The following is a 26,435-nucleotide window of genomic DNA, read 5'->3' as shown; positions in this document are numbered from 1 at the left end:
CATCCTAACCCAAAACAGTATGTAATAGAAAAGTAATCATTATTCTGAATTAACTAGTATGAGGTACAAAATCTTTTAAAGGGAGTTTATTCCAAGTATTCTTATCCCACTTCTTCATAGAGTGAAATGGCTAAAATGAACACTGAATAAAACAGGAGTCCAGTGGCATTGAAAGGGCTAACACGTTTATTCCAGCATACATTTTATTAACTTTTAAGATAAAACAAAACTCTGGTGGCATTTTAAAGACTCGCAACACTTATTTCAATGAGGGCTTTTGTGAGTCACGTGTCACTTCTTCAAACAGATGCTCAAAGGGAAAATTGTATTGGGAACTCTTATGTGGAAGATTAAAAAAGAGGGGTGTGAGGAGCCAAGGCTTGGTGTGAATTATACCATGAGTCTTTCAAGTGGAAGGGGAAAAGGAAGGAGGTGATTTAGAAAGATTAGGATTGAATCACATTATAGATCAACAGAATTAGCAGCTCCACATACTGGATGGTGATGGTGAGAATTTAGAGACTCAAACAGATAAGCAAATAGTTTAAGTGAAAATTAACTGATATTGGTACAAAGTTATTGTCTCATATAACACATTAAGATGAACCAATTAAAATGTCTAAAGAGTGGGTCTTTTAGAGCTATTAGACATAGTAGTGAATAAGAAAATCCAGGTCTCTGTTTAAACCAGGATAACATAAGAGAAGCCAAGCTGGATCAGTGGATCAGGCCAATGGCCCATCCAGTCCAACACTCTGGATCACACAGTGGCCAAAAGCAGGGGCCATCAGGAGGTACACTAGCAGGGCCACTGTGCCAGAACACTAGAAGCCCTCCCACTGTTGCCCCCAAGCACCAAGCATACAGAGCACCACTGCCCCAGATATAGTGTTCTATCTCTCTATACCTGGTGGCTAATAGCCACTGATGGACCTCTGCTCCATATGTTTATTTAATCCCCTCCTGAAGCTGTCTATGCTTGTAGCCACCACCACTTCCTGTGGCAGTGAATTTCACGTGTGAATTACTCTTTGGGTGAAGAAGTACTTCCTTTTATCTGTCCTAAACCTACTGATTAAAGCCATGAGCTCCTGTGAGAAAGGGAGAAAAGTACTTCTTTTGTAAACCTGTCACATCACCCCTCAGTTGTCATTTCTCTAACTAACCTTTCTTCATAGGGAAAGTGTTCCATCCCCTTAATCATTTTAGTTGCCCTTTTCTGCACCTTTTCCAATGCTATAAACTTTTTTCAGATGTGGTGATCAGAACCATACACAATATTCCAAATGAGGTCACTCCATCAATTTATACAGGGGCATTATGATACTGGCTGATTTCTTTTCAATTCCCTTCCTAATAATCCCCAGCATACTATTTGCCTTTTTTATTGCCATCATACACTGAGTCAACATTTTCAGTGAGTTATCTACCACAACTCCAAAATCTCTCTCCAGGGCAATCTCTGCCAGTTCAGACCCCATTAACATGTATTTATAGTTAGGATTTTTGGCGCCAATGTCCATTACTTCACACTTGCCCACACTGAACCTCATTCGCCACACTGATGCCCACTCGCCCAGCCTTGACAGATCCCTCCGGAGCATCTCACAATCCTCCCTGGCTCTCACCACCCTGAACAATTCAGTGTCATCCGCAAATTTAGCCACTTCACTCCCAACTCCAAATCATTAAACATGTAATGCTTAATTTTTTGAATGAGTTCTGGTTCGGAACTTTCATAATACAGGCCCTTATCAATCACACCTTCATGGCCTCATACACTTGTACATCAATCAATTTAATATTTGCGATGACAGGCCAACAATGCCCTCCTACTGTCTACACAGGACAAAAATCAGTCTCTGCATAAGAAAACTAAGGAACACAAATCAGACATCAAAATCACAACACTCAGAAACCAATGGAGGGCCATTTCAGTCTTTCTGGACATACTATTACAGACCTGAAAGTTGCTGTTCTATCCTTCCCCTCCCCCCCAATAAAACTTCAAAGAGGAATATACACTATGAAAATACTGAACTAGAATTCATCAAAAAATAAAACACTATTTGTCATCCTAGCTTTAAGGTGCCATTGGACTCCTGCTTTATTTTTGATGCTGCAGTAGATTGACTCAGTTATTCATCTTAAGCAACACCGAACATTAAGATTTCATAATAAAGAAACCACAAAGCTAGCAAAAGAAAAAGAAATAAAGAACGATTACAACATAAACTCCAAACAAAAGCAGAGTATAATCACCCAGATTTAGCCTCATAAAACTGAAGAACAATCTCAAAGCTTCCATTAAGCTTACGGAATGAAAATGAGCCCCACTCCAAATCGCTCTTACCTGGAATTCCAGCCCATAAATCACAGGCGCGTCATCCTCCATGGTTGCACCTACGCCGTTCCCCCAGTTCAGCGCAGTCACACCTGAGGAATTCCCACCGCAACCAGCAACATTACCGACGCTCCATTCAAGGGAGAAGGCGAACTGTCTAACAAGCCTCACAGGTCCCACTTAGGCTTCCGTCTTTGTTCCACTTCCGGGGGAAAAAGTGGAGGGAGACGTAAGAGAGACGCTCACTACGTACGAAAAAAAAAGGATGAGCTCTTCTCTGAACAGACGATGGGAGCGTGAACTCTACGCCGCGCATGCGCACTATTGGGAGCCTCTTCTGTTACCGGCAGTCTTTCCCTTGCATCCGTACTGCCCTTCCCATCTTCATTGCAGGCATCGCAACGGCCGCTGTCAGTAGGAGCGGGTGAGGTGTGGATCCAGATACGGGGCGGGGTTAAGATCTTCTTTCAATTACCTTTTCCGAGGATCTAGGGTAGTCTTTTTTAGCAAATACTACTTAAACCGTCCCCAGCATTAATACTCGTCTTGTGATGGCTCCTATGAGACTTTTCAAGCAACAGATTCAATGGTTAAAGAAGATTTGTGTCCGGGACTCTGACATTTAAGGCCACAGGCGGGGGATGTTATATAGTGGTGTGTTACCACCACCCAAAAAGAAAAAGGTTCCTTGAATTCAGAAAGCTGGCATGCCAGGGAGAATAGGAGGCTAGAAAACTTCTTCCTGATAAACTTGTTTGCAATATACAGGAAACTTTAGTGGCTTTTAGAAACCATATCAGATTAAATCATGTCATTTCCTCCCTTCCCATGCAGTGCCAAGTGGAACAGTCCAGAGACAGATAGTAAATCATGAGATCCTCCTCTTGCAATCTCAAATTGTGTAATATATAATTGATTTTTTAAATGTGCTTTCAGTAGTAGGTTTTAGGAAACATGTAGGTGCTGAGTATTCCCTATGACTACATGATGATCTGAAGTAGATGAATATATGTTGTGATATTTATATGTAGCTTAATAATGTCGGGTTATATCCCTCTATGTAAGTTGTCAACCTGTGTATAGTTCTTTCATAGTGTAAAATTATTTTCCGCCTAGTTGGAAGAAAGTAATAATTCCATCCATTTTACAGATGGGAAACTAAGGCTGAAATAAGCTGCTTTTGGATACTGAGACATTGTCAGAGCTGAATTTAAAGGTATGTTGAACATTAGCTCTGTTTCTTGTGCTTTTTTTTCTGAAAGTAGCACAAAGATGAGTTATAATCACTTTGTTTGTTGTCCATGACTGCCCTCGATGAGGCTCTACCTCTGAGGCTTCAGGTAAATATGGGTACATCATTGAACACGCCCTCAGAATTATGCATTCTGTCACAGCATCTGAGTCTATGTCCTGTTTTCTGTTGAAGCTGATTTGGTGCACATCCAGCTTTTCAGTGCATAAGCCATCCTGATTGCTGGTGGGAAGAAGAGGCCATGAGATAAGAAAGTTAATCCTGGCTTTGTGCAACTTCGGGCCCGGTCACACGGCAAAGTTGCCGCGGGAGAGGCACGGAAGGTGGGTGGATTATCCGGGCGTGATCACACCCCAACATCTGGGAAGTGGAGCGCACCTGTGGCTTACCGCCGACAATGCGCATTTAAAAACTAGTACCTCCAAGGTGCTAGTAAACGTTTGCCACGGGCTGCTTCCAGATGCCCGTGGTGTGATCCCGCCGGCGCACAGCATTCCCCTCAGGTCCCTCGTTTACCCCCTGGCGCCGAGGGAAGGATCCGTGGTGTGCCGCCGGCCCGTCTGATCACGTAATCGTGGATCAAACTGCACCGGGGCAATTAGCCACGCCTCCCCCCCGCGATATCCAGCCCATGTGACCGGGGCCATCATTCCCTTAACAGTCCCATGGAGCTTATCTTACTCTCCCTTCCTCCACACACACATCTTTAGACATGACTTCAGAAGTATTAGTGTGTCTCTGTGAGTGCACAGGTGAAGTTGTGTTTTGTCAGTGTTGCATAGAAATAACAGGTACGTAGAGAAATATACAAATTTTATTGTTGGAGTGCTACACATTTCCTGTAGTTCAGGTTCTACATTTAGATCCACTAGCCAGCTTGGTTTCAGTTTGCTCTTTATTCTCCGTGTGTCCATGTTTGGTGGAGTGGTTTGGAGTGGTGGTTAGGAGTGTGGACTCTAATCTTGGAGAACAGGGTTTGATTCCCCACTCCTCCACATGCAGCTTCTAGTGTGACCTTGGGTCAGTTGCAAGTTGTTTCAGAGCTGTTCTCTCAAGAGCAGTTCTTGAAAGAGCTGTCTCAGCCCCACCTACCTCACAGGGTGTCGGTTGTGGGGAGTGGAAGGGAAAGGAGATTGTAAATTTCTCTCAGACTCCTTCGGGTAGTGAAAGGCAGGGTATAAATTCAATCTCTTCTTCTTCTTCTTCCATTGTCCAGTCTGGGCCACTTACATGTTCTTTGCAATATCTCATGTTCTACTGATGCTAAATGAAGGCTATGGATTAGTAACATTATGGTAGTCTGAAACTGCAACTATATCATCTAGTTAACAGTTGACTGCTGGTAGCTAGCCAATCTCATTGTCACAGATGAGAGGAAGGATACTCTCCAAGCCTTGATTCTTCCATTTCCCATTTCTTCAGTAGGCCTGTCACTTTGTGAGTGATCAGCAATCCATCCTAGTGAGTATACTCATCCCTCCCCAACTAGTTTTGTTTCTTAAACAAGCTTGCTAAGAGACACAGCACTATCTTATGCAGAGTTACTACAGTCTGCGCTCATTGATTTCAAGATTTTACTCTCTAAAGGGCATCCATGTGCTAAGGTCCGTGCTAGTACATAAATGTTGTTACTCTCAGAAGGGTGCATTGTCCAGTTGTCCACAGGGGGGAAAGGTACCTCCCCCAGCAAACATCCAAGTGGGAAAACAATGTCAGTTGTACATGGTGCATTCTTCTTTTTTTAACTAAACCTAAACTGCATTTTCATTAGGCTTAGTAATGTTCCAGCATGGCCTACTGGTCCGAGAGCCACAGTGACATATTAGTTAGAATGTAACTAGGACCTGGAACAATCAGGTTCAGATCCCTGCTCTACCATAGAAACTCACCAAGTGACCTTGGGCCCATCTCTTTCTAGCCTAACCTACCTCACAGAATGTTTGTTGTGGAGATAGTTGTCCCCTGCTCCACACTCTATGATAAACCACTTTGCATCCCTGTTCAGTATTAAGGGCAGGGCAGTGTTGTATACTTTGGAGTCTACCCTTATTTCTGGTATCAGAATGTGTTAGGCTTTTATGACTTAGAAGGAGAAGCAGAACAGCTACACAAGATCCCTGTTGACAAACAGAATATGAGGCATGAGAAAGAACATGGAAAGGAAGAGAAAGGATGGAGGATTTCTCCCAAGCAATTATGTGCAATGTTAAAATGGTTGTGAAGATGTTAAAATGGTTGCAGTGTTAAAATGGTTGTGAGCCCGCTTGCGGGGAGGGCGGGTTATAAATATAATACATAAATAAATAAATAGTTCCTTTTGAAAAGTGATATAAATATTATTCTTTCCGGCATTTTTAAGATAAACTTGTACTCTGAGGCTGTGATCACACGAGCAGTTTGGCCCAACACAGCCACCCCTCCCCTCTGGATCAAATGGGCGCAGTCACACAGCCACATATGTCAGGCGTTCCCCTGTTATACTCACCTTATCACAGGATGACTTGGAGCCAGGTTAAAAAGGCACCACATCACAGGTGGTGTTTTTGGTTCCCCACACATTCATTGTGCATGGCCAGATGTCTGAATGCAGGGGAGCATGCGCAGAACGGATTTGGCAGTCTGAACCTGCAGATCAATTCCTGCTACTAGGGTGGTTTTTAAAAGTTTTCGCCTATGTGCGCATATACATACGCACATGCACGCACATGCATTTTGGAAATTTTTCAGGCAGTGCACTGCAGTAATGTAGATTCTTGGCCACAGGATGTCTGCGTGGGTAACCCACAGCAGAGTGTGCTGTCTGGATGATATGCCCCGCAACACTTTAAACCGGTACAGTTAGAGGTGGCACTATATCACGCCAAGGCATCAGTGTGACCATAGCCTGAGTCTCTCAGGTTTGACATAATCAGTATAAAAAAATATTATACAAGTTTACAAACTCATCTCATATTTGCAGCTCAGAAAAAACAATCATGAACACATTAAAACTTCACAGAAGATCATCTCAGCCACCATTAAAAAGCAGGCAGGAAGAACAAATACTATGCAAAAATAGGATTTGTCTTTTTTAATGGTAATGTCAAAACTCTACAGAAGCTCATCTTTTTTTCTATGAAATAGACATCTGGACACATAATGACTAATCAGAGCAATAGGACAGTGAAGGCTTTTGCTCTGGACAGTTCCTTGTTTCTGTTGTGAGAAAAGCAAATTAATACATTTTTAGATGAAAAGACAGTTTGTAGACGCACTGCGTCTGCATATGAAAAAGCAGGGATGTTCAGTTGTGCTGAGCCAAAATGGGAAGGGGCTCATGTTTTGCAAACTTCCCCCCCCCAAGAAACATCTGTTTCTCCTCAGTCCTGTGGGGGGCTCCCTTTGTGAAAGTGTGAGAAACTGAAAAGGGACAGGTTTGAGCTGATGAGCGTATGTGGTCATGCTGCTGAGACAGCTGGACTGGTGGTCCCTTACTTGAACCTGGATGACTAACTTATTTATCTGTTTATCTATTCAATGTATACCCTGCCCTCCCCACCAGAGCAGGCTCAGGGCGGCTTACATAAAAGTCAAAACACATAAAATAACAATTATAAAACAGTCATAAAATCCCGAACTATCATAAAGTGCTATTAACAACAAAAGTAATAATAATAGTATTGCATAGAGATGGCAGAACAATCATGTTGGAATATTAAAGTGGGATCCAGTCTGTGTTGATGAGCAGCTCATCTCGATCTATTTATGTGGCAAGCACAGGCTGCTGATGGGAGTCCAGGGGAATAGGGCCTTATCACAGTTCAGTTGTTAGATGCGGCTCCTTAATTGAAGGCCTGGTGGAACTGTAAAAGGTCCCACAGGACCCTGATGTCTTCTGGGAGCTCATTCTACCAGTATGGAGCCACCACTGAGAAGGCCCTGATTGTAGCCAGCCTGGCATCTTTGAGACCCGGGAGAGCCAGTCGATTTTGAGACCCTGAATGCAGTGCTCTCTGGGGAACATGTGGGGAAAGGCAGTTCCTCAGGTATCTAGGCCCCTGACCATAAAGGGCTTTAAAGGTAAGTACCAGCAACTTGAAGCGAATTCGGTGTGCTATCAGCAGCCAGTGCAGTGCTTTCAGGACAGGCTGGATATGCTTCCACATGGGGAGGGAGGCCCATCAGAAGTCTGGCTGCAGCATTTTGCACTAGCTGTAGCTTCCAGATTTGGGTCAAGGGCAGCCCCATATAGAGAGCATTACAGTAGTCTAATCTCGAGGTGACTATCTCATGCATTACTGTTGCCAAGTCGCTGCATTTGAAGAAGGGAACCAACTGCCAAATCGGCCGCAGATGGTAAAAGGCTGACTTGGCAGTGGCTGCTACCTGGGCCTCCATTATTAAGGAGGCATCCAAGAGCACTCCCAAACTCCTAACCTCCGGTGCTGGCAGAATATGGATGGGTGTTTACATTCTGCTTTATCTAATTGGTGGTGGAGGTGGTGGAAAGTGCTGTCAAGTCACAGCTGACTTACGGCGACCCCAGGGGGTTTTCAAGGCAAGAGATGTTCAGAGGTGGCTTGCCATCACTTGCCTCTGTGTCAGGACCCTGGTATTCCTTGGAGGTCTCCCATCCAAATACTAGCCAAGGCCATCCGTGCTTAGCTTCTGAGATATGATGAGATTGGGCTATCCGGGACATCTACTTGCTAGACTGTGGTAAAAAGTGTTGCTGCTGCTCAGTGCTTTTTGGCCGTGCAGCTCAGCAAGGCAGGAGATTTACCAGGTTGCCTAAGCAAAAGGGACAGATTCCATTTCCCCTTCCATTTAATGTGAGAATGAACACACGAGAGGGCTTCATTTGCCCTTCGTGATGTTGTCACATGGCCAAATCTGGCTACATGAAGCATGATGTGGTGGTGCTCACTATGTGGTTGAAAGATGCTAGGCAGAAAATGCAAAATAATATTGAGAGATGGGACTTTTGAAAGGCTTTCTGCACTCTTGGAAAGACCACTTTTTGTTTCAAAAACCACACAATATTTATTATATGGTGTACGCAATGGCGAAGATTAAAAGCATAAGGTCTTAATATCAGACTGTATAAAACATCAGCATGAGCTTTACATAAGCTGTAGTAGTTTCACATACAAAGTTGATGGTTTCACATACACAGTTGATGAATATCTCAGATGACCAACAAAACCATACACATTTCAGCCTCTAGGACAGGGGTGTTGAACTCATTTGTTATGAGACTCAGATCTGACATAAATGAGACCTTGTTGTGCCAGGCCATGTGTGTCATAAAATGTAATGCCAGGTAGCAGAGATATAAACTTTATAAAGGACGCAGACAAACACAACTAAAGATTTTTAAACTTTAAATAAAACATGCTTAAGCACTAGCAGTCTTGCAATATTTTGTCTATTTAACAGTCTCTAATAACTGACACCTGTGCTATCTTGACTGGGGTCCACCAAGACTATACATGAGAAGCTAGAAACATGGTCCGAAATCAAGGTCAGTAACAAAGCCAAAGGTCAGATAGCCGGGAAGTTGAGTCAAGATTGCAAGTTTCCCAGGAAAAAGAGCAGCTGCTGCACACTCAGAAGCAGGTCTGATTATGCAGAGTTGCCGCTGCGCTGAAGCAGCTGCACAGAGGGTTTTTGAGCAGGTTCTTCCTTCCCTGGGAGTTGAATCTGCAAAAGCTTACAACTCCTCCTGTTGCCTTTGCAGGAGCTGCAGTCTGGCACTCTTTCTTCGCTCCTGCATAGTCAGCCTCTGGCGTGGCCTACGTCTGGGGCACTCAGGAGAACTAGGCAGGGAGATTGGCCTCGGGGTGGCTGCAGCTGAGGGTGCTGGCCCAGGTTCAGGAATGATCTCTCCATCTGGCTGCACCTCTTGTGCAACTGCTGGAGAATCTTCCTCCTCAGGTACTGTTGAGGGTTCTTCTTCTGGGCTGACTCCAGGGGAGGCTGAGTTGCTCCCTGCTTCTTCTTCGTCTGAGGAGTCAGCCTCAGCTGAACCAGTACCCATGGACCCTACCTCTGCTCTAAATACTTGCATCAAAATGTCTGTGCTGTAGCAAACCTCTGCTCTGAATACTTGCATCAAAATGTCTATGCTGTAGCAATTTTGAGCCTGATGTTCAGGTGTGTCTCTGTTCTGGCTGTTCCCTCTCTCCCCTGGGGGGGGAGGAGGAAGAGGAGTCTCAGCTAGTTCTTTACCAGACTCTCTCAATCGCACAGAAGAGCCTTGCCTATTGATCTCTCCTGTGCGACTGAGAGAGACTGTTAAAGCAAGCTGTAACATGGCAGCAGAAGCAGAACTGCAAATGGACACAGGAAACAGCCAGGGCCTTGCGGCCCAGATTGGGATTCTCCAAGGGCCTGATCTGGCCCACAGGCCACATTTTTGACACCTGTGCTCTAGGGCCTTTAGTGGTCCATAATATATACTATTTCAAAAGACACACATTTCAGAAGTTAATATATAAATCCAGGCTAGGAGTTGCTTTTTCATATGTTGTGTGGTTGCTGAAAGTTTATAAAGCAGGTCATGGATCCCTTCTCATGGTAACTGCGCTCACACAACAAAAGCTCTAATGATATAGCAATCTGGTATAAAATAAAATGTCTCTGGATGTGTGTGTCATCAGAAAGCACACAACATGGAAATGTAGTTCACCACCAATGATAGCATGTTAAAGCAATCCAGAGGAAGCCGATTTCCAAGGCAAGTGGTTGTTCACATTCAAAGCTGCATACCTGTGTCAGCCTAGCTGTAAATAAGCACTGTTGAATTCAATTCCAGTCAAGATGCAAGACTGCTAATAGAACTTTGCTCTTGTATGGGAAAGGGCTTGCCTGTTACTGAACAAATCTCTTATGCATTCATTTGTGCATGTGCTTACAGCCAGATAAACTAGATTTTAGTTAGCAAAAAATGGTGAGAGAAGAGGGTGGAATAGCTGGGTTAGTTCTTTAAATAGCAAGCTGAAATCTAAAGCTCTGTGCAACTAATTCTTTGGCTAGAATTGGGTGGGAAAATTTTGGACTTGTTTTTCAGTCTCTGTGATTACAAGGCAAATTGCTTTGGGGAGTCTCAAAGGTTTATATGGATAGAGATCAGCTCTTCAATGATTTTTTTTTTTTAAATCCTGCTAGGTGCTCCTAAATTATTCCTTGGATACTAGCTACAAGACAGATGTAACCGTGGGACAGACTGGAAGCTGACCCTCTAAAAATTAGACCTCCTTTCTCAGATCTCCTAAATTTCAAACTCTCTTTCAAGCCTTATTAACCATGGCCTGTCATAGGTCTTTATTTACTTCATATATGCCCCGCCTTTGTCTCCAATGAAGATCCAAACTGGCTTACATTGTTCTCCTTTCCTCCATTTTATCCTCAGAACAACCCAAGGTCACCCAGTGAGTTTTTTGGCAGCATGGGGATTTGATTCTGGCTCTCCCAGATCCTAGCCCAACACTCTTAACTACTACACCACACTGGCTCTGCATTGGTGCTCACCATGATTAGCCTTAACCTGGTTCCAAACTCTGATTTAAGATGGTAGTTTGTGCTTGAGAAAAGGGAGGGGGAAGCAGCATGAAATCCTGAGTGGGCTCCCAGTGTGCAAAGGAAGCATTGCACCTGTACCGTTGTTATGGTATTCATCACCTGTGTATTATAAACTATTTTGTTAATTAGCTGTTGTAGATTTTCTGGGCTGTATGGTCATGGTTTTGGCATTGTAGGACCTGATGTTTTGCCAGCAGCTGTGACTGGCATCCTCAGAGGTATAACACAGAAAGATGGACACTCTCTGTGTCAGGGTGAGAAAAAAATGGTAGGCAGGTAATTTATATCTACTCAGGAAGGTGGGGCAGGGCTGAGTCATTATCTTGTAGGAGTTCCCCAGGTTGTGACGTGCTAATGGAGGAGGTTCTTTTGCATATGGATTGGCTGTTGAAATTCTTATCTGTAGTGCTATTGTAAGATGTAGAGCCATACAGCCCGGAAAATCTACAACAATTAATGAACTCCAGCCATGAAAGCCTTCGACAACATATTTTATTAATGTCTTTCTGAAATCTATATTGCTTGTTAGATTATTTTAAGGCAGGGTATTCTTTATTTTCTATTTGAAATAAGTATGTAGAAATGAAGCTATTGTTTTATGCCCAAATAGCACTAAGGATTGGTTGCTAGCAAGCACATTCATTCATATTTTTTATTCAGAGTGACTATGGAAAGCAAAGAATGCCATGTTGAGGGTGCCATGACAAGAAATGATGTGTGTGCTGATCAGCAGCAAGCTCAGGAAGAATTTATCTTTCATGAAGAAACCATTGATCTTGGAGGAGATGAGTGTGAGTCTGAAGAAAATGAGACCATCTCAGAAGATTCCAATATCTTCATGGATAAACTTAATGAGAACTTGATGGAGAGTGTCATCATATCAGATTCTCCAAATAATAGTGAAGACGATACTGGTGATCTTGGTTGTCTGCAAGAAATGGTGAAGCAAATGGAAGTCAAAGACCTTCATGCAACAGAAGGGGAGACAGGGAAAGAAGCTATTAACACAGAGAGTGAAATTGAACATAGAGTTGCCCCTCAAGATATTTCTGATGCTGGAATCGATGATCAGCCCACTCTAAAAGAAGAGTTGATTGAGGCAGAAGCAATAGATGAACTGAAGGTGGGAACAGATGCAGAGTTAAGTAGCGTATCCAGCAGTATCGATGAGAACAAAACTGAAGAAAATATATCCTCACCCCTTACAACAAAACCGCCTGTGGACTCTGAGCCTATTCCCGTGTGCACCATTTTCAGCCAAGCAAATCATGTGAATAGTCAGCAACAATTCTTGCATGATGGCTTTGAGCCCCAAATGGTTAAGTCGCCCAGTTTGGGTGGTATAAGTGAGACTCCTGTGAAGACAAATCCACAAGTGGTTCAGCCAAGCCCTAGCTTAAGCAAGTTTTTTGGCGAGGCCATTAATACCAATACGCTAGCTTCTGATTTTTTTGACTCATTTACTACGTCGTCTTTTATTTCCGTGAGTAACCCTAATGCAAGCGCCTCTGTACCAGAACAAATGTCTTCTCTTGTGACAGCTGGAGAGTCCCGTGACTTTGCTGACCCTAAGTACTCTGCAAGAAGTGGGAGATCTACCTCTTCTCCAGAAATGTCACAGTCTCCAAAGCCGTTCTCCCAGATCCAAGCTGTTTTTCAAGCTAGCGATGACCCTTTTGCGACTGTGCTCAACATGAGTGAGATAGACAGAAGGAACGATGCTTGGCTTCCTAGTGAGGGAACTAGGAATGTGCTGATTTCAGTAGCTACACAGCCGTATAGTACTGTTTTCATAGACAAAGAGAATCTCACAATGCCTGGCTTAAAATTTGACAACATTCAGGTAAGAGTTTTCAGCTTGTTTCTTGCTTTTAAGAAATGTGTATGAATTCTAGCTACTCAGAAAGAAACGAACAGCAGTTTGCAAAGGCACTTGGGATTCAGGTGTCACAGGCAATTGGAGTTAGGCTGAAGACTTGAGTCTTTGATCTTGCCATGTTGCATGAGGGAAGGAGGCAGCACAGGAGCTTGCCCATTAACCAGGTTTGCGGCTATAACAAACAAACAAACCAAGGTTTGCTTCTGATTTCTGAGTTGAGTTATAATTTTAATTATTTGAGAGCTCCTTTCAGATATTTGATATGTGCCCAAAGAAGATTGTGACTTGCCTTTTAATGCAATTTGTTGATTTGGCTGCCAGTATACTCATCCCCTCCTCTTCTAGCACTTATTCCGACAATTGTTACTCCCCCAGCATTAACTGACAAGCAGCTGTTGTATACTGTGCTTTTAAATCAAAGGTTGCTTAGCAACTAACAGACCTCAAACAAAGCCACCTCTGTCGCTAGCATTCTAGATTGGAGTGTGTGTGTTGGAGTTAGTAGTAATGGTGGATCAATGTGAATATGAGAGGGGGGAAAGCAGGAAGACTCCCATCCATCCTTAGAAGGGATCCAGACAAAATACAATGATTGTCATAAACAATAGGGATGAAAGCAAATTGTTCTCCTAAAGAGGCAAGCAATTTTTGGAAAGGCTACTGCCTGTACACCAAACTGAATGTAGGACATGGGAAAACAAAGACATTCTCCAGGGTTTCAGCAAGCAGTGGGAAAAATGTTGGAAGTTATTTTAATCTTGGTGATATACGGGGGGGGGTTTGTAGAAAAATCCCAGCAGGAACTCATTAGCATAATAGGCCACACCCCTGACCGCGCAGGTCATTGGCATATTAGCCCACACCTCCATGCCTTCCCTCGGCTTGCCTGGGTGCCCCGCGGCTGCAGGGAGCCCAGGCAAGCCGCCCCTTGGACAGGCTGGGGAAGGCATGGGGAGGCCTGGCCTGCCTGCCTCAGAGCCACAGGGGGGCGTCACTCTCCAGGCCTTCCCTCCATAGCCACGCACACAGAGGTTTTGGCTGTAGTGGGCGTGGCCAACTCTGAAGCCAGCCGGAACTCCGTTCCTCTGCGTTCCTGCCCAAAAATAGCCCTGGATATATAAGGTTTTTTAAAAGAAAATTATTATTCTGGTGCTCTTTAGAAATCACTGTAACCAGCCTAGAGTCTTTTTAGGAGAAAGATAGGCTAAAAATTCCTTAAATAAAAGTCTGAGCTCTGTTAATTATGCATAGGCTTGTCCTCCCTCTTTCTCTTCATAGTCCCATGATTTGATGGGCACCAGAAGGAAGTAGTTGATTTTAAAGATACGAGTTTGAATCCCCAAGACCTTGATTGTGGGTGCCTGAAGTTTTCCTATTTAACTTAGGTTCAAACATTTTGATTTTTTTGGTGGTAGCTGTTGACTTGTCTTCCCACTCAGGCTTCTCCCCCTCTAGTAGTAGTTTTTCTTCTGTCTTTTTTTTCTTTCATTCTCTCTTCATATTGTTGTCTGTCGGGATTTGAAATGGCATCAACAGCTGTTTGCTAGTCATTGTCTGCCATAGCAGCTCTTAGTTTGTCTGTGGTATTTCCGAGGCAGAGGCCAATGAGGCTGCATATGCAAATAACCTCTGTGTTCTGACTGGCTATGGGGGGGGGGGGGAACTGCAGAATGTTTAGAATGTTGGAGGCAGGACTCAGGCAAAGCAGCCAGTGAATAGGGAGACCCTCTGATAGACAGATCAGAGAGCGAACTGATTTTGGAGCGTGCGGAATGTTCTAGAGAAGTGCCACCACCATTCGGCTTTTATTTATAAGGGAGAAGGGAGATGACACAGGCTGTGCATTATCCCTGTATACTGTCCCTGTATACTGTGGAAATGGGAGGGTGGGCATCAGGGAGATACTATAAGGAAATACTATAAGAGTGTTAATGTCTTAAGCATGTTTGTATTTTGAGTAAAAAATAATATCACAGGTTTGCCTGTGTCCTTTATAAAGCTTGTATCTCTGGTATCTGGCATTACATTTTATGGCACACACGTCCCGGCCCGACAAAGTGACATTTATGTCAGATCCAGCCCTCATAACAAATGAGATTGACATCTCTGCTGTAACCACTATAGTTGCAAAAAAAAAAAAAAGGAGCGGTGGTCCTATGAATGGGAGGAGCTGCCATTTAAATTGTCTGTCCAGCTTAGTTGCAGATGTATTGGTACCTTTTAAAAGTAGCACAATGTTTGTAGGGGAATCTGTGAATAGATTACTAAGCACTGGTGGGTAATGAGTTATGGACTCTGCTCTTTCCTTGCACAAATCTCATTAGCAGATTATATAACAAATTGCTGGTCTGCATACATGTTTTGACAACAGCAAGTTTGGCCTGTTAGTACATCTAGCACCATTACAGGACAGTAAAATGTATTTTCCAAATTACTGGCAAGATGTTGTTTCTGCAGACACACAAAGGGCAACTTTTTTGAACAAGATGCTCATTGTCCTTCTTTGACACAACAGGCAATTTTAGTTGTTTCAAAAGTTGTGCTTTTGATTAATGTTAAATTCCCATATGTTGTCAAATACCAGAAGCTGCAGGTTTTGCACACTTACTTTTTCTAGCATGAAGCTTTAAAAAAAAAATGGTTTCCCTGTTGAACATAGGAATCATGTATTTGAGGCCACAGTTAACTCCAAAAGGCTTAAACCACCCAGCCCCCCAAAAAACCTTGGGAGAAAAACATTGATAACTGTCTGGTGCATCGTTTTTCCTTAATAATAATAATGCAACCCATTTGGTGTTCAAAAAGAAGCTGTCTACTAGAAATGTTTGTTGATATTACCAATTTTTTTCTCTTAGGGAGATGCCGTAAAAGACTTAATGCTCCGCTTCCTTGGTGAACAGGCTGCAGCAAAGAGACAGGTTCTAAATGCCAACTCAGTAGAACAGTCTTTTGTAGGATTGAAGCAGTTGATAGTAAGTAACACCAGGTTAAATTTCTTGGTGCATGTTGAATACTGTGATTCTCCTCTGCGTAGATGGGGTGGCAGGCCTTATGTTATCAGCTTAGAACTGAAGATTTGCAAGTCTCCTGGGTCAAGTACCTCCACTGAGACAGTTGCTTTTATATTCACCTGAGCCATTATATTGGACCGACGAACACAGAGTGCCAAATCTTAAAATACATTTGCTTACTTCTGTCTTATCAAAAGTGGTGGTTGCTTGTCTCTCACTTCAGGGCTAGTGTTCCTGCTCTCCCTTCAGCATGATTCACATACCCCAGGTCTGCTGATGACATTATATCCCTTCTAACTCTGGGCTGCCTGAAATTCAGTCTGTAAAGGATGGTGGGTAGGAAAAAAGGCTACAGCCCTAGAAAGACAGAAAGTGTGCCGTAGCAGAGGTGTGTTTATGGCATTGGGCTTAATGAGACAACCCCAGATGGCTTAAGCTAGAGAGTTATTTCATGCATTAAGGAGAGAGCTTTCTAAAAAGTGCCATGATAGCATACCCATCTGGTGGTTCACTTTTGCTGTCTGCTTGGAAATTCAATTTCCTGTCTTAAGCTCACAGGCTACTAAACTTTTGTAGTAATAAAACCTGTTTTGTGTCTGAGATGTTGGTAATTTGGAAATAACATTGCTTCTCTCTCAAGAGAGTATGTGTCTCACTTCACAATCTGCATGATGAATATTTTGAATACTGATTTCTCATATTTGTGTGTTGTTGCATGAGACATTCCATTGCCTGTAGAACAAATTAAGCCAGCCAGCTAGTAGTGCTATCTTCTGGTAGCAAGTTGCTTTAAAAACCTATTTTTGGCACACAAAATCTATAACTGTTACCTGCTATTGCCCTGGAGGCTGACATTTTGATTTCTTCCTTAAATTGACAATATTTTCATAATCAGGTATTAGGTGATCTATATTTTTAAATATAGAAAATATACAAAAAAGGACAAATACTTTAATTATAATTAATTATAATATTTTATGACATATTATTCTATACTTTTTTGTCAAAGGTCTGCCTAAGAAGGGGTTACTGAATGGTTTTTTTAAAGTAATGTCAAAGTGTTCTACTAGAGCAATTTACATTGGAGAAGAATGTCATAGCAAATGGAGGAGGACATTTTAATCATTTTAATGGTGTCGCATGTAGAGTTAATGACTCCCATTTGAGAGTCTGTTGGGGGGGAAATCATATACATTCTTTCAGTTGTGCTTTTGATTAATGTTAAATTCCCATATGTTGTCAAATACCAGAAGCTGCAGGTTTTGCACACTTACTTTTTCTAGCATGAAGCTTTAAATCTCTAAAACAAGAATGCTAGCTCAGGGTCTCTAAAAAAGGCATAACTAATCTGTGATAAGTGATCCGGAGTATGCACTTTTGCTTAAGAACATAAGAAGTGACTTGTATCAGACCAAGGTCCCCTATTGATTCCATTGTTCTTTACAAGAATCTTAGCGAGTGTGTTAAGTAGAGGTGGTCCACTCTGGGTGCAGGCAATAAGGGGGTCCATTGTCATACCTTAGAACCGACGGAAGGGAGAAATCTATTTGCCATAGTCGCCAACTCTTAGGAAGGGGAGGAATAGGTAGCTCCCGGCTGCAGCTTCTGAGCAGCAAGCTGCAGCTCAGCCCTTATTGCCCCATGCTGTCAAAGTGCAAGGCTAAAGAAGAACCAAAGGGCAGTGCAGTTCTCCAGAGGGTGAGCAAGGAGCACCACATTCCCATTTACAAGCCAGCAACGGGACTCCTTGCAGGACTGTCGGCAAACAGTAAGGAAGTGGGGGCGGGGGTGCATAGGGCTGCCTCAGAGCGGGCTTCACTCCCTTATTGTGGAGGGGGAGAGCTCTCCTTTCCTCCGCCTTTGCCCCTCTACCTCCTCATCTGAACCCAGCACTGATTTGGGCACCTCCTGGTCTTCACTTCTGGTTTTGTATTTTTTTAACAACTATTTTGAGCCCATTTTTTGCTTTTTTCAGTTTGAACTGGGGAGAGGGCAAAGAGAGACGTAGGAGCAAGCTAAAGGTCTACTCAGGGACAGTGTTCCCTCTAAGCTGTGGAGTCTTGTGAGCAAAAATTCTACTTTGTGAGCTACTGGCATGACAGCTGAGAGCGAGCGATTTGGCTACTGCATACATTAGTTTGCTCTGGAGCCCTCCTTCCTGAGCCAAGACAAAAATATGTGAGCTGGAGGCTAAAAAACTGTGAGTTAGCTCACACTAACTCAGCTTAGAGGGAACACTGCTCAGGGAGCAGGTCTGCTCAGAAGTAAGTCCAGTCTTATTGAGTGGGCTTCACTCCTAAGCAGTTGTTCTTAGGACTGCAGCCTTTGAGTGTGTCTTATACAGCATCCTTGTTATCTGTTGGATGCAAGAGAAAAGTGAGGTAGCCTTTGGGCCATTGGTGAGAGTCTGCAGATATTATGAGGGCCAGAAATTGAGAACTCCTGGCCAGCTGTGTAGCTCTACATGAGTATTCCAGGCAAATGACTGGCCGAGTGAAAAGGCCTGGCAATTCAGAAGAACATCCATGTTTGATGCAGGTCTGACTGTGGCAGCTGGGTTCAGACAGAACCAGGTAGCTAATCCCCAAAAAGATCCTGCTGTAGAACTACTGATGGGATACTGTATTTGTATTTCTTTTTCGGTGTTTAAATGCTCCCTGTGCTTATGGTGATCTTGTTGGGTTTTCAAGGCAAGAGAGGTTCAGAGGTGGTTTTCCATTGCCTCCCTCTGCATAGTAACCCTGGAATTCCTTGGTGGTCTCCCATCCAAGTGCTAACCAAAGCCAAGGTCATATTTTTAAAAAGTGTTTAGAAACAAACATGAACATGCTGAAGAACATGCTGAAGAACATGCTACCATTCGTTTCTGAAACAAGTGGAATAGAATCTGGACACATCATCCTGCAACATTTACTATCTATAGCATCATCATATCTTTATATTTACCATTAATTTTGGACCATATTCTTGATTTGGAGCAGATATTATTCTAGAATATTTTGCACTGCTTGGACTGTTACCCTGTTTATGTGCCTCAGGACCATTTTCTGTTAAGTTGTTCTGATTATTATGTGAATATTTTTCTAGAGGTTTTTGCACTAATTGGATTGTTATCAAATAGTTCTGCTTATATGTCTTAGGAGTATTTTCTGTTAATTCAAGCTGTTCTGGTTATTATGTGAATATATTTCTACTGTTTGTGTTTAGTAGATATATTTATTACAGTCACTTTGTTAAGAAAACTGCACTTAAAACTTTGTTTAAAATTCTGTATTGCTTTTTGCACTTATTTTCACAAGGTCATATTTAGAGCAGACAAAATAAAAGGCATAAAGCACTTTGGAAAATGGAAAATCTATATCAAAGGCAGCCACAGTGAATTCCAGCACTACTTCTGAACAGTCCAAGGGACAGTTTGCTAAAAGATAATGTCCAACGATAAAAACAAAAACCCAAATATTACCTTTGATTACTTCCAGCCCAAATGACACAGAATAGTATGCAAACTCTTCATCAGGCTGGATGTGACAAAACAACTGGGAGGTGGAGGGAGCAGATGTCTCTCTTCCAAAATGACACACAGCTGTGTTTAAGCTTTCAAGTTCTTCAGAATTCTCCATCAAGCTTCAGCTGACAAAGAGTTCTGGAGAACCTGCACGCTGTTTTGTGCCATTTTGCAAGAGGGACATGCAGGGCCGGCCCGAGGCGGGGCACGCCGAGGTGGAGGGCTGGCTGGCTGGCTCAGGCGCCGGCAGAAAGAAAGCGCCGCGGCGCGGCCTCAAGTTTGCGCACTGGGGGGAGGATTCTGTGAATCAGCCAGCCAGCCCTCCACCTCGGCGCGCCCTGGGACCACGCGGCCCTTTACCCCCTCTTGGCAGCACTACTTACCTGCCGCTGGAGCTACCGCCGCTGTCGCCGACCGAGTGCCCACGGTGGGAGGAGGTAGGTGGGCGAGGGGGTAAAGGGCCGTGCGGTCCCAGGGCGCGCCGAGGCGGAGGGCTGACTGGCTGGCTCAGGCGCTGGCAGCAGGGCGTGCTTACCTTCTGCCTGGCAGCGCCTGCAGCAGCTCCGGTGGCCTTGGCTCCCCTGGCAGGTGGCGGCAAGCGCGGCCCCGGCGCATGCTCCCCTCTTCATGCGCCCACTCTGTCGGCGCTGCTCCCCGCCAGCCATGGGTTGCTGGAGAGGGTCCGGGCAGGCGGGAGGGACGCGGAGCCTTGGGGATCGGCGCTGGCTTTTGGCAGGGGGAGGCAAACTTCAGCACCCCCATCCAGGGCCTGCTGCCCCATCCAGGGCCTCCTGCTCTAGGTGAGTGCCTAGTTGGCCTAGCGGGAGAGCCGGTCCTGGGGACATGTTGGCCTGGCCATCATCTTCTTGACAGAACACAAAACAGTTTCAAAACCTTGTCTCGACTTATTACCCAGTTTGAAAAAGCAAAAGCACTTTAAGCGAAGTTCAACATGTTTGTGCAAATGGTTGTCCTGAGGCACAAGGGTTACATCTTTAAAAGGTTTGAATTAATGAAACGTTTAAAAAAATCAATAGTAAAATGTCTGTTTGTATTTTACAAGGAAAAGTTTAAAGGAAACCTCCACATTCAGAGGCAGTAAACCTCTGAATATGAGTACCAGGAAGCAACATCAAGGGTAAGCCTCGGTTTCTATACCCTGTTGTTGGCCCTTCAGAGGAACTAGTTGGCTGCTGTGTGAGTCAGGATGCTGGACCAGGTGGACCACTGATCTGATCCAGCAGGGCTCTTCTTATGTTCTTACAATAGTCTCAATTTTTGCTGGAAAATTCTGTTCTTGCTAGATCCCCATCTTGTTAGAGAAACAGATGTCTGTGACAGCAAGAAAGGCTTTTTTTCCTGCTACATTTTGTCTGGAAGGTAGCTCACTATTGGCAGACACCCAGGCTGGACCTACTGATCCATGCTTCAGTAGCTAGCAGGCTAGATTGCTACAAAATGCAGTACATGTACCTGCCTCTGGAAACTTAAAGTGAAGGCTTGGCATGCCATATGTTATCAGGGGATAGCCAGCAGGGCCATGTTAATCCTATTCTGAAGTCCACTGTGTGCCGATTAGTATCTAGGTCCGGTTCACATACTTGAAGATCTGTCTCTCCCACCATGTTGTTTTCTGGAAGCTTTGTCCTTCCCAGCAAGGTCCCCTGGCAGTGCCCCCTCCCTTATCTAAGGGACATTCGGTGCCAATATGGGCCCTACCCCATGCTTCTGGAACAGTGTTCAGGAAGAAGTTTGAGGGGCTCCTACCTTCCTGGATTTGTATCAGTCTGTGAAACAGAATTATTCTGGAGAACTTTGGGGGTAGTTTAGGGTTGCCAAATGGGGCCGGGGGGAGAATCCCCCGCTTCGGAGGCCTGATTTCCGCCGCTGCGGAATCAGGCCCCGGGGGAACTCCGCCCCCGAAGCTGCGTCACCAACACGAACTCACGAACCCCGGCGAGGCTCACACCCGAACCCCGGCGAGGCTCCCCTGCTCCGAGGGGTGAGTCGACTTGGCAACCCTAGGGTAGTTGGAGTCTGGGCAGAGGGAGTATCTTGCTAGCTGGCATATGGTATCTTTTAATTATTCTGATAATGTAGATTTACTGTATTTAATGCTTTTATCATTTTAATATTTAACCACAGCCTGAATATCTCAGACTAGCTCCATCCTTGTTTGAGCTTGGTTCTGGTTAGTACTTGGATAGGAGGGCAGCAAGGAAGTCCAGAGTTGCTATGGGTGGGCAGGCAATGGCAAACCACCTCTGAATGTCTCTTGCCTTGAAAACCCCAGGAGGAGTTGCCATAAGTTGGTTGTGACTTCTTGGCACTTAATTATTATTATTTTAATGCTTAACTGATTTTATTTTTCTGATTGTACACAGGTTTGTTGTATTTTGTATGGTTGTTGCCTGTCTTAGGCCCTGAATTGCTTAGGAGAAAGGCAGTCATATAAATAAATCCATGGCCTGGGCACCAGTGGCATGGGCAGGAGTGGAGGCACTGTGCAGTTCAATAAAATAAAATTTTGTCCTATAGAAGGGGGGTGTTAAAAATGATCTGCTCTGGGTGTCAGATACACTAGATACAGCACTGCCACAGGCTGAAAAACGACTGAGGGGCCTTGCCATAAAGCATGCACTAAAATGATATGCAGTGGTGTGATCTCACAAAAAGTAATATTCAAGGGTTTCCCAGCAGATGTGTTACCGGACCTCCTGTAAAGACAGTTCCGAAGAGCCCAACTCTGTCTTATGTATGGCAGTGGGCGTGCGTGAGTAATTTACCCGAGTATCCAGAGGGCGGATTTAGCAACGAACGCTCCTATTTCCCAGGAATTGAGACAACACGCTAGGTTTACTGAATCAATGTTGTCTTTACTAAACAGTGCTCAAGCATACGAAAACAGATACATACGCAGACTCACACAAGTTCCTTAGTTACAATGGTAAATAGAAAGCAATCAGCATGAAAAGTAATAAATTCAACAGACAAGGGGACAACACACAGAAGGATGTCGCTTATACTTATCTGAGGTCCACGTTGAGAAGAAATCTCAGTAGATGAAAAGGGGAAACTCAAGTATCAGCGGGTGGGATTCTAAAGCACACGGAATGGTCCTGCCAGTTCCATGCGGGTTCTCGGGTCGCGACTCCCGAGAACGCAGTAAGAATCACCTGCGGCACTTAAGTTGCAAGGTGAGGAAAAGATGGGTTAACCAGAGAAACAAAGGCTGTGTTTCTCTTTTTAAAAGCTAGTTTTTGGGTTTGGCTTAAGGCCAATAAACCCCTAGAAAACCGTCCCCTTTACTATGCTATAGGTTTCTCCATAGTAACTTTTGACTTGCAGAGATGTGCCTGGTCCAGCGGGGCAATAAAGGATGTGTTCTTTGTGATGCCAAACCAGATAGGAAGCCGAGGTTACGTGTTTTCCCACAGATCAGCAATGGTGGGGAAACCTGTTGTTCTTCCAAGTTCCCAAACTGAGCATAATGGCGTTTGTCTTCTTTGTCCAGAGGCACGCTGGGAATATGCAGGGAAGCACATTTTCTGTAGCACAGGCAGTTCAAACCTTGCTCATGCAGAGGCATGAGATGCAGAACCGGCCAGTCAAACACACAACAACCCCTTATCCCAAATGCACAGATGTACAGACATTTGACAAACCTAGCATCAGCACAGTACAGACAATGCAATTACAAGCACACATGGTAACAGATGTCAGTGAAAATAGGTAACTTGAAAGACAGTGTGTTATGGAAATATTCCAAGGTTGTTATTTCTTCACAGATAAATTTGGTTGAATAAGCAATCAATAATATTAGGTTTTCTAAAGCAATCCCAGAATAGAACATGGCTATGTTCCAATATAATAGCAAGCCCAGGTGTTCTTGGTCTTGAGTGTACCCAGATTATTTACTTATTTCAGATATATATATCCTGCTCCATCAATATCACCATTCCTGGAGTGGCTCACAGTGGCACTTAAAAACACAAGAGTATAAAAAATATTTGGACAAAAGCTAAAATCAACAAGACCCTGATATAAGCAATTATAAAGGTGGAGATCCCCCATAAAAACCATTAAAAGAAGAGAAAATGCAATTATGAGATTTTCTGAATCAGATAAAACTTTAAAATTGCAGTCTTCAGGTAAAATCAGCCCTTCAGGTAAAAAAAACCCCGCTCTCCAAGTAGAACAAATGTAGAGTCCAGTGGCTCCTATGAAGATGGTATCATCAGGAAAGGTTTGGATTTTTGGACCATGGCTTACGCTTTTGAAATGAAGCTCTTTTATCAGGAGATGGTTTTCACCTCGCAAGCGTAGGAACATATGTGTTTGGAAACAGCCTTGCTGTCAGGACCCACAGCCAAACAACAGAGCACACACTTCCAAGAAAGGTTTTGCTTTATTGTTAGTACTATGGTTGCAATAACATGGTCACTGTTAGGAATGACTAGCCAGGAATAAGCATACAATAATATAGCAGATTCAAAAGGTCCCCCCGCACCGATTCCGCACTCCTCCACTTGCACCTGCTGGATGACCTTGGGAAAGCCATAGTTCTGGCACAGCTGTTCTTGAAAAAGAGCAGTTTCTGTCAGCTCTTTCAGCCCCACCTACCTCACAGGAATGTGGCACCAACTTGTACACAGGTCAGGCAGGCTAACTCTAGGCCTATAAACAATATGGCAGCATAGCTGACATTCTACCCACCTAAAGAACAATCTCCCGGCTAAACCGGGAAATCTCCCGGTTTTCCCGGAAACTCCCAGTGAAACTCCCACAAAAGCTGAGGGGTCCGAATATCCCCTACTTCCACCCATTCTCAGTGCTGGGGTCCAAAGTCTGCCCATTCAATCAAATAATACAGTTTGCCACGTTTCCGTTTAGAGTCCAGGATTTTAGACACTTGGAAATGTTTCTTGCCCTCCACCATGAGAGGAGGGAGCACCAGCTTCGTCAGGCGCCAGGGACTTGGACCTGGGTCCCACTTCAGGAGACTGAAATGAAACACAGAATGGATATTCCTCAAGTTTCTAGATCCACAGCAATCTCATTGATTAGACGTTTGACTTTAAACGGGCCAATGAACTTCTAGCCCAGTTTGCGGTTGGGTCTTAGAACCTTAATGTTCTTAGTAGAGACATAAACAGAGTCACCAGGCTGCAGAGCCCAACCCTCCACCCTTCTCTTGTCAGCCTGAGTCTTGTAAGCCTCCTTCGCCGCCTCTAATGTTTTGCACAACAAAGGCCAGGAGTCTTTAAGTTGTTGACACTATCGTGCAGGATCCCCCGGGCCCAAGGCGTCACCCTCGAGGAACGGCATAGGGGGGGTGTCATAGCCATAAAGTGCCTTGAAAGGGGACATTCCTGTAGAGGAATGAGTCGTGTTGTTGTAGCAGCGGTAGCAAGTCAGCCCAATCATTCTGCTGGTAGTTGGTGAAGCAACGTAAATATTGTTCCAAAGTCTGATTCACACATTCAGTCTGGCCATCAGTCTCTGGGTGATAAGCGCTACTCATGGCCCTTTCCACCTCCATGAGTTTCAACAGCTCCCTCAAAAACTTAGAAGCGAATTGAGTCCCCCTGTCGGAGATAAATTTGCCTGGGAGCATGTGAAGGCGCACCACGTGTTGTAAAAACGCCTTCGCTCAAACCTTTGCGGAGGGCAAGGAAGCAAAGGGGACGAAGTGAGCCTGTTTAGAAAACAGGTCAACAATCACCCAGATGACCGTCATGGATTTACTAGGGGGCAAGTCCATGGTAAAATCCATGGAGATCACTTCCCATGGTCAACTCGGAGTGGGAAGCAGTTTCAGCAGCCCCGGGGTTTTCCCCGGTCCAGGTTTGCACATGACACAAGTTTGGCATGACTTAATGAACGAGGAGATAATGAGGAGAACTTTAAACTAAATCCTCTGGGGGAGCGAGACAAAAATGCAAAGCTCAGTATACCAATAACTGGAGATAAGAACTCTAAAGTTTTGCAGGGAGTGGCACATATGCTGGATAACATTAACTCACATGTAAGTACAGAAACAAAAACCTCAGGGTGCATAAAACATGGATTCCGATGTCTCTACACTAATGTGCAGAGTATGGGAAACAGGCAGGAGGAACTTGAAGTCCTAATACAAGAAGGGGACTATGACCTAATAGACATTACTGAAATTTGGTGGAATGACTCTCACAATTTGGTGGAATGACTCTCACAATTAGAATACTAGAATTGAGGGGTATAACTTATTTAAAAGGGACAGACAAAAAAGGAAGCGTGGAGGAGTTGCATTATATGTAAAGGAGGTATATACTTGTGAGGAAATATGTGAATCTGAGCATGAAAGTCCAGCTGAGAGTCTCTGGGTAAAAATAAAAGGAATAAGAAATAATAGTGATATTATGGTGGGGGTCTGCTATAAACCACCAAGCCAGGCAGAGGACTTTGATGACACACTCCTAGAACAGATTGCAAAGTTCTCAAAGAGACAGGACATGGTGGTCATGGGAGATTTCAATTACCCGTACATCTGTTGGAAGTCTAACTCTGCTAAAAATGAAAGATCCAATAAATTCCTGACTTGTCTTGCCGACAACTTCATTTTCTAGAAAATGGAGAGGGAAACAAGGGGATCTGCTATGTAATTTTGGAATTTACAGTCTTGGGGAAGGAAAGAGCTGTACATAGTCAGACATATAGGTTGGACTTCAGGAAAGCAGATTTTTACAAACTTTAAGTTATGCTGGGTGGACAGAAATACTTAAGGAGAATGGAGTTCAAGAGGGATGGGTGTTTCTTAAAAGTGAAATACTGAAGGCACAATCACAAATGATTCCTATGAGAAAGAAAAATGGGAGGAGCCTAAAGAAGCCAAGGTGGCT

The 26,435-nt window shown here is 44.0% G+C and overlaps 2 protein-coding genes and 1 long non-coding RNA gene across 4 annotated transcripts in view; 2 read left to right on the top strand and 1 right to left on the bottom strand.

Moving 5' to 3' along the window:
- TSSC1 (tumor suppressing subtransferable candidate 1) overlaps positions 1-2,554 on the bottom strand; it is a 93,298-nt gene extending 90,744 nt beyond the window's left edge. For both annotated transcript variants that reach the window (XM_015425367.1, XM_015425366.1), the window contains exon 1: positions 2,354-2,554. In XM_015425367.1, the coding sequence (XP_015280853.1) occupies positions 2,354-2,395 (42 nt within the window). In that variant the 5' untranslated portion in view covers positions 2,396-2,554. The remainder of the gene's footprint in view (positions 1-2,353) is intronic.
- Positions 2,555-2,684: 130 nt separating this feature from the next.
- LOC107122313 lies at positions 2,685-11,860 on the top strand. Its single transcript, XR_001482905.1, has 3 exons — positions 2,685-2,773; positions 3,495-3,560; positions 11,820-11,860. It is a non-coding gene; the product is annotated as an uncharacterized LOC107122313 (long non-coding RNA).
- The window catches only part of TRAPPC12 (trafficking protein particle complex 12), an 83,335-nt gene continuing 68,759 nt past the window's right edge, over positions 11,860-26,435 (top strand). Inside the window, 2 exon segments of the mRNA XM_015425359.1 lie at positions 11,860-13,002; positions 15,894-16,010. Of these exon segments, the coding sequence (XP_015280845.1) occupies positions 11,860-13,002; positions 15,894-16,010 (1,260 nt within the window).

Source organism: Gekko japonicus, unplaced genomic scaffold (assembly GCF_001447785.1).
Source record: "Gekko japonicus isolate JY-2015 unplaced genomic scaffold, Gekko_japonicus_V1.1 scaffold153, whole genome shotgun sequence".
NCBI lineage: Eukaryota > Metazoa > Chordata > Lepidosauria > Squamata > Gekkonidae > Gekko > Gekko japonicus.
The sequence above is the reverse complement of the archived record's forward strand: the minus strand, read 5'-3'. Positions and strand labels throughout refer to the sequence as shown.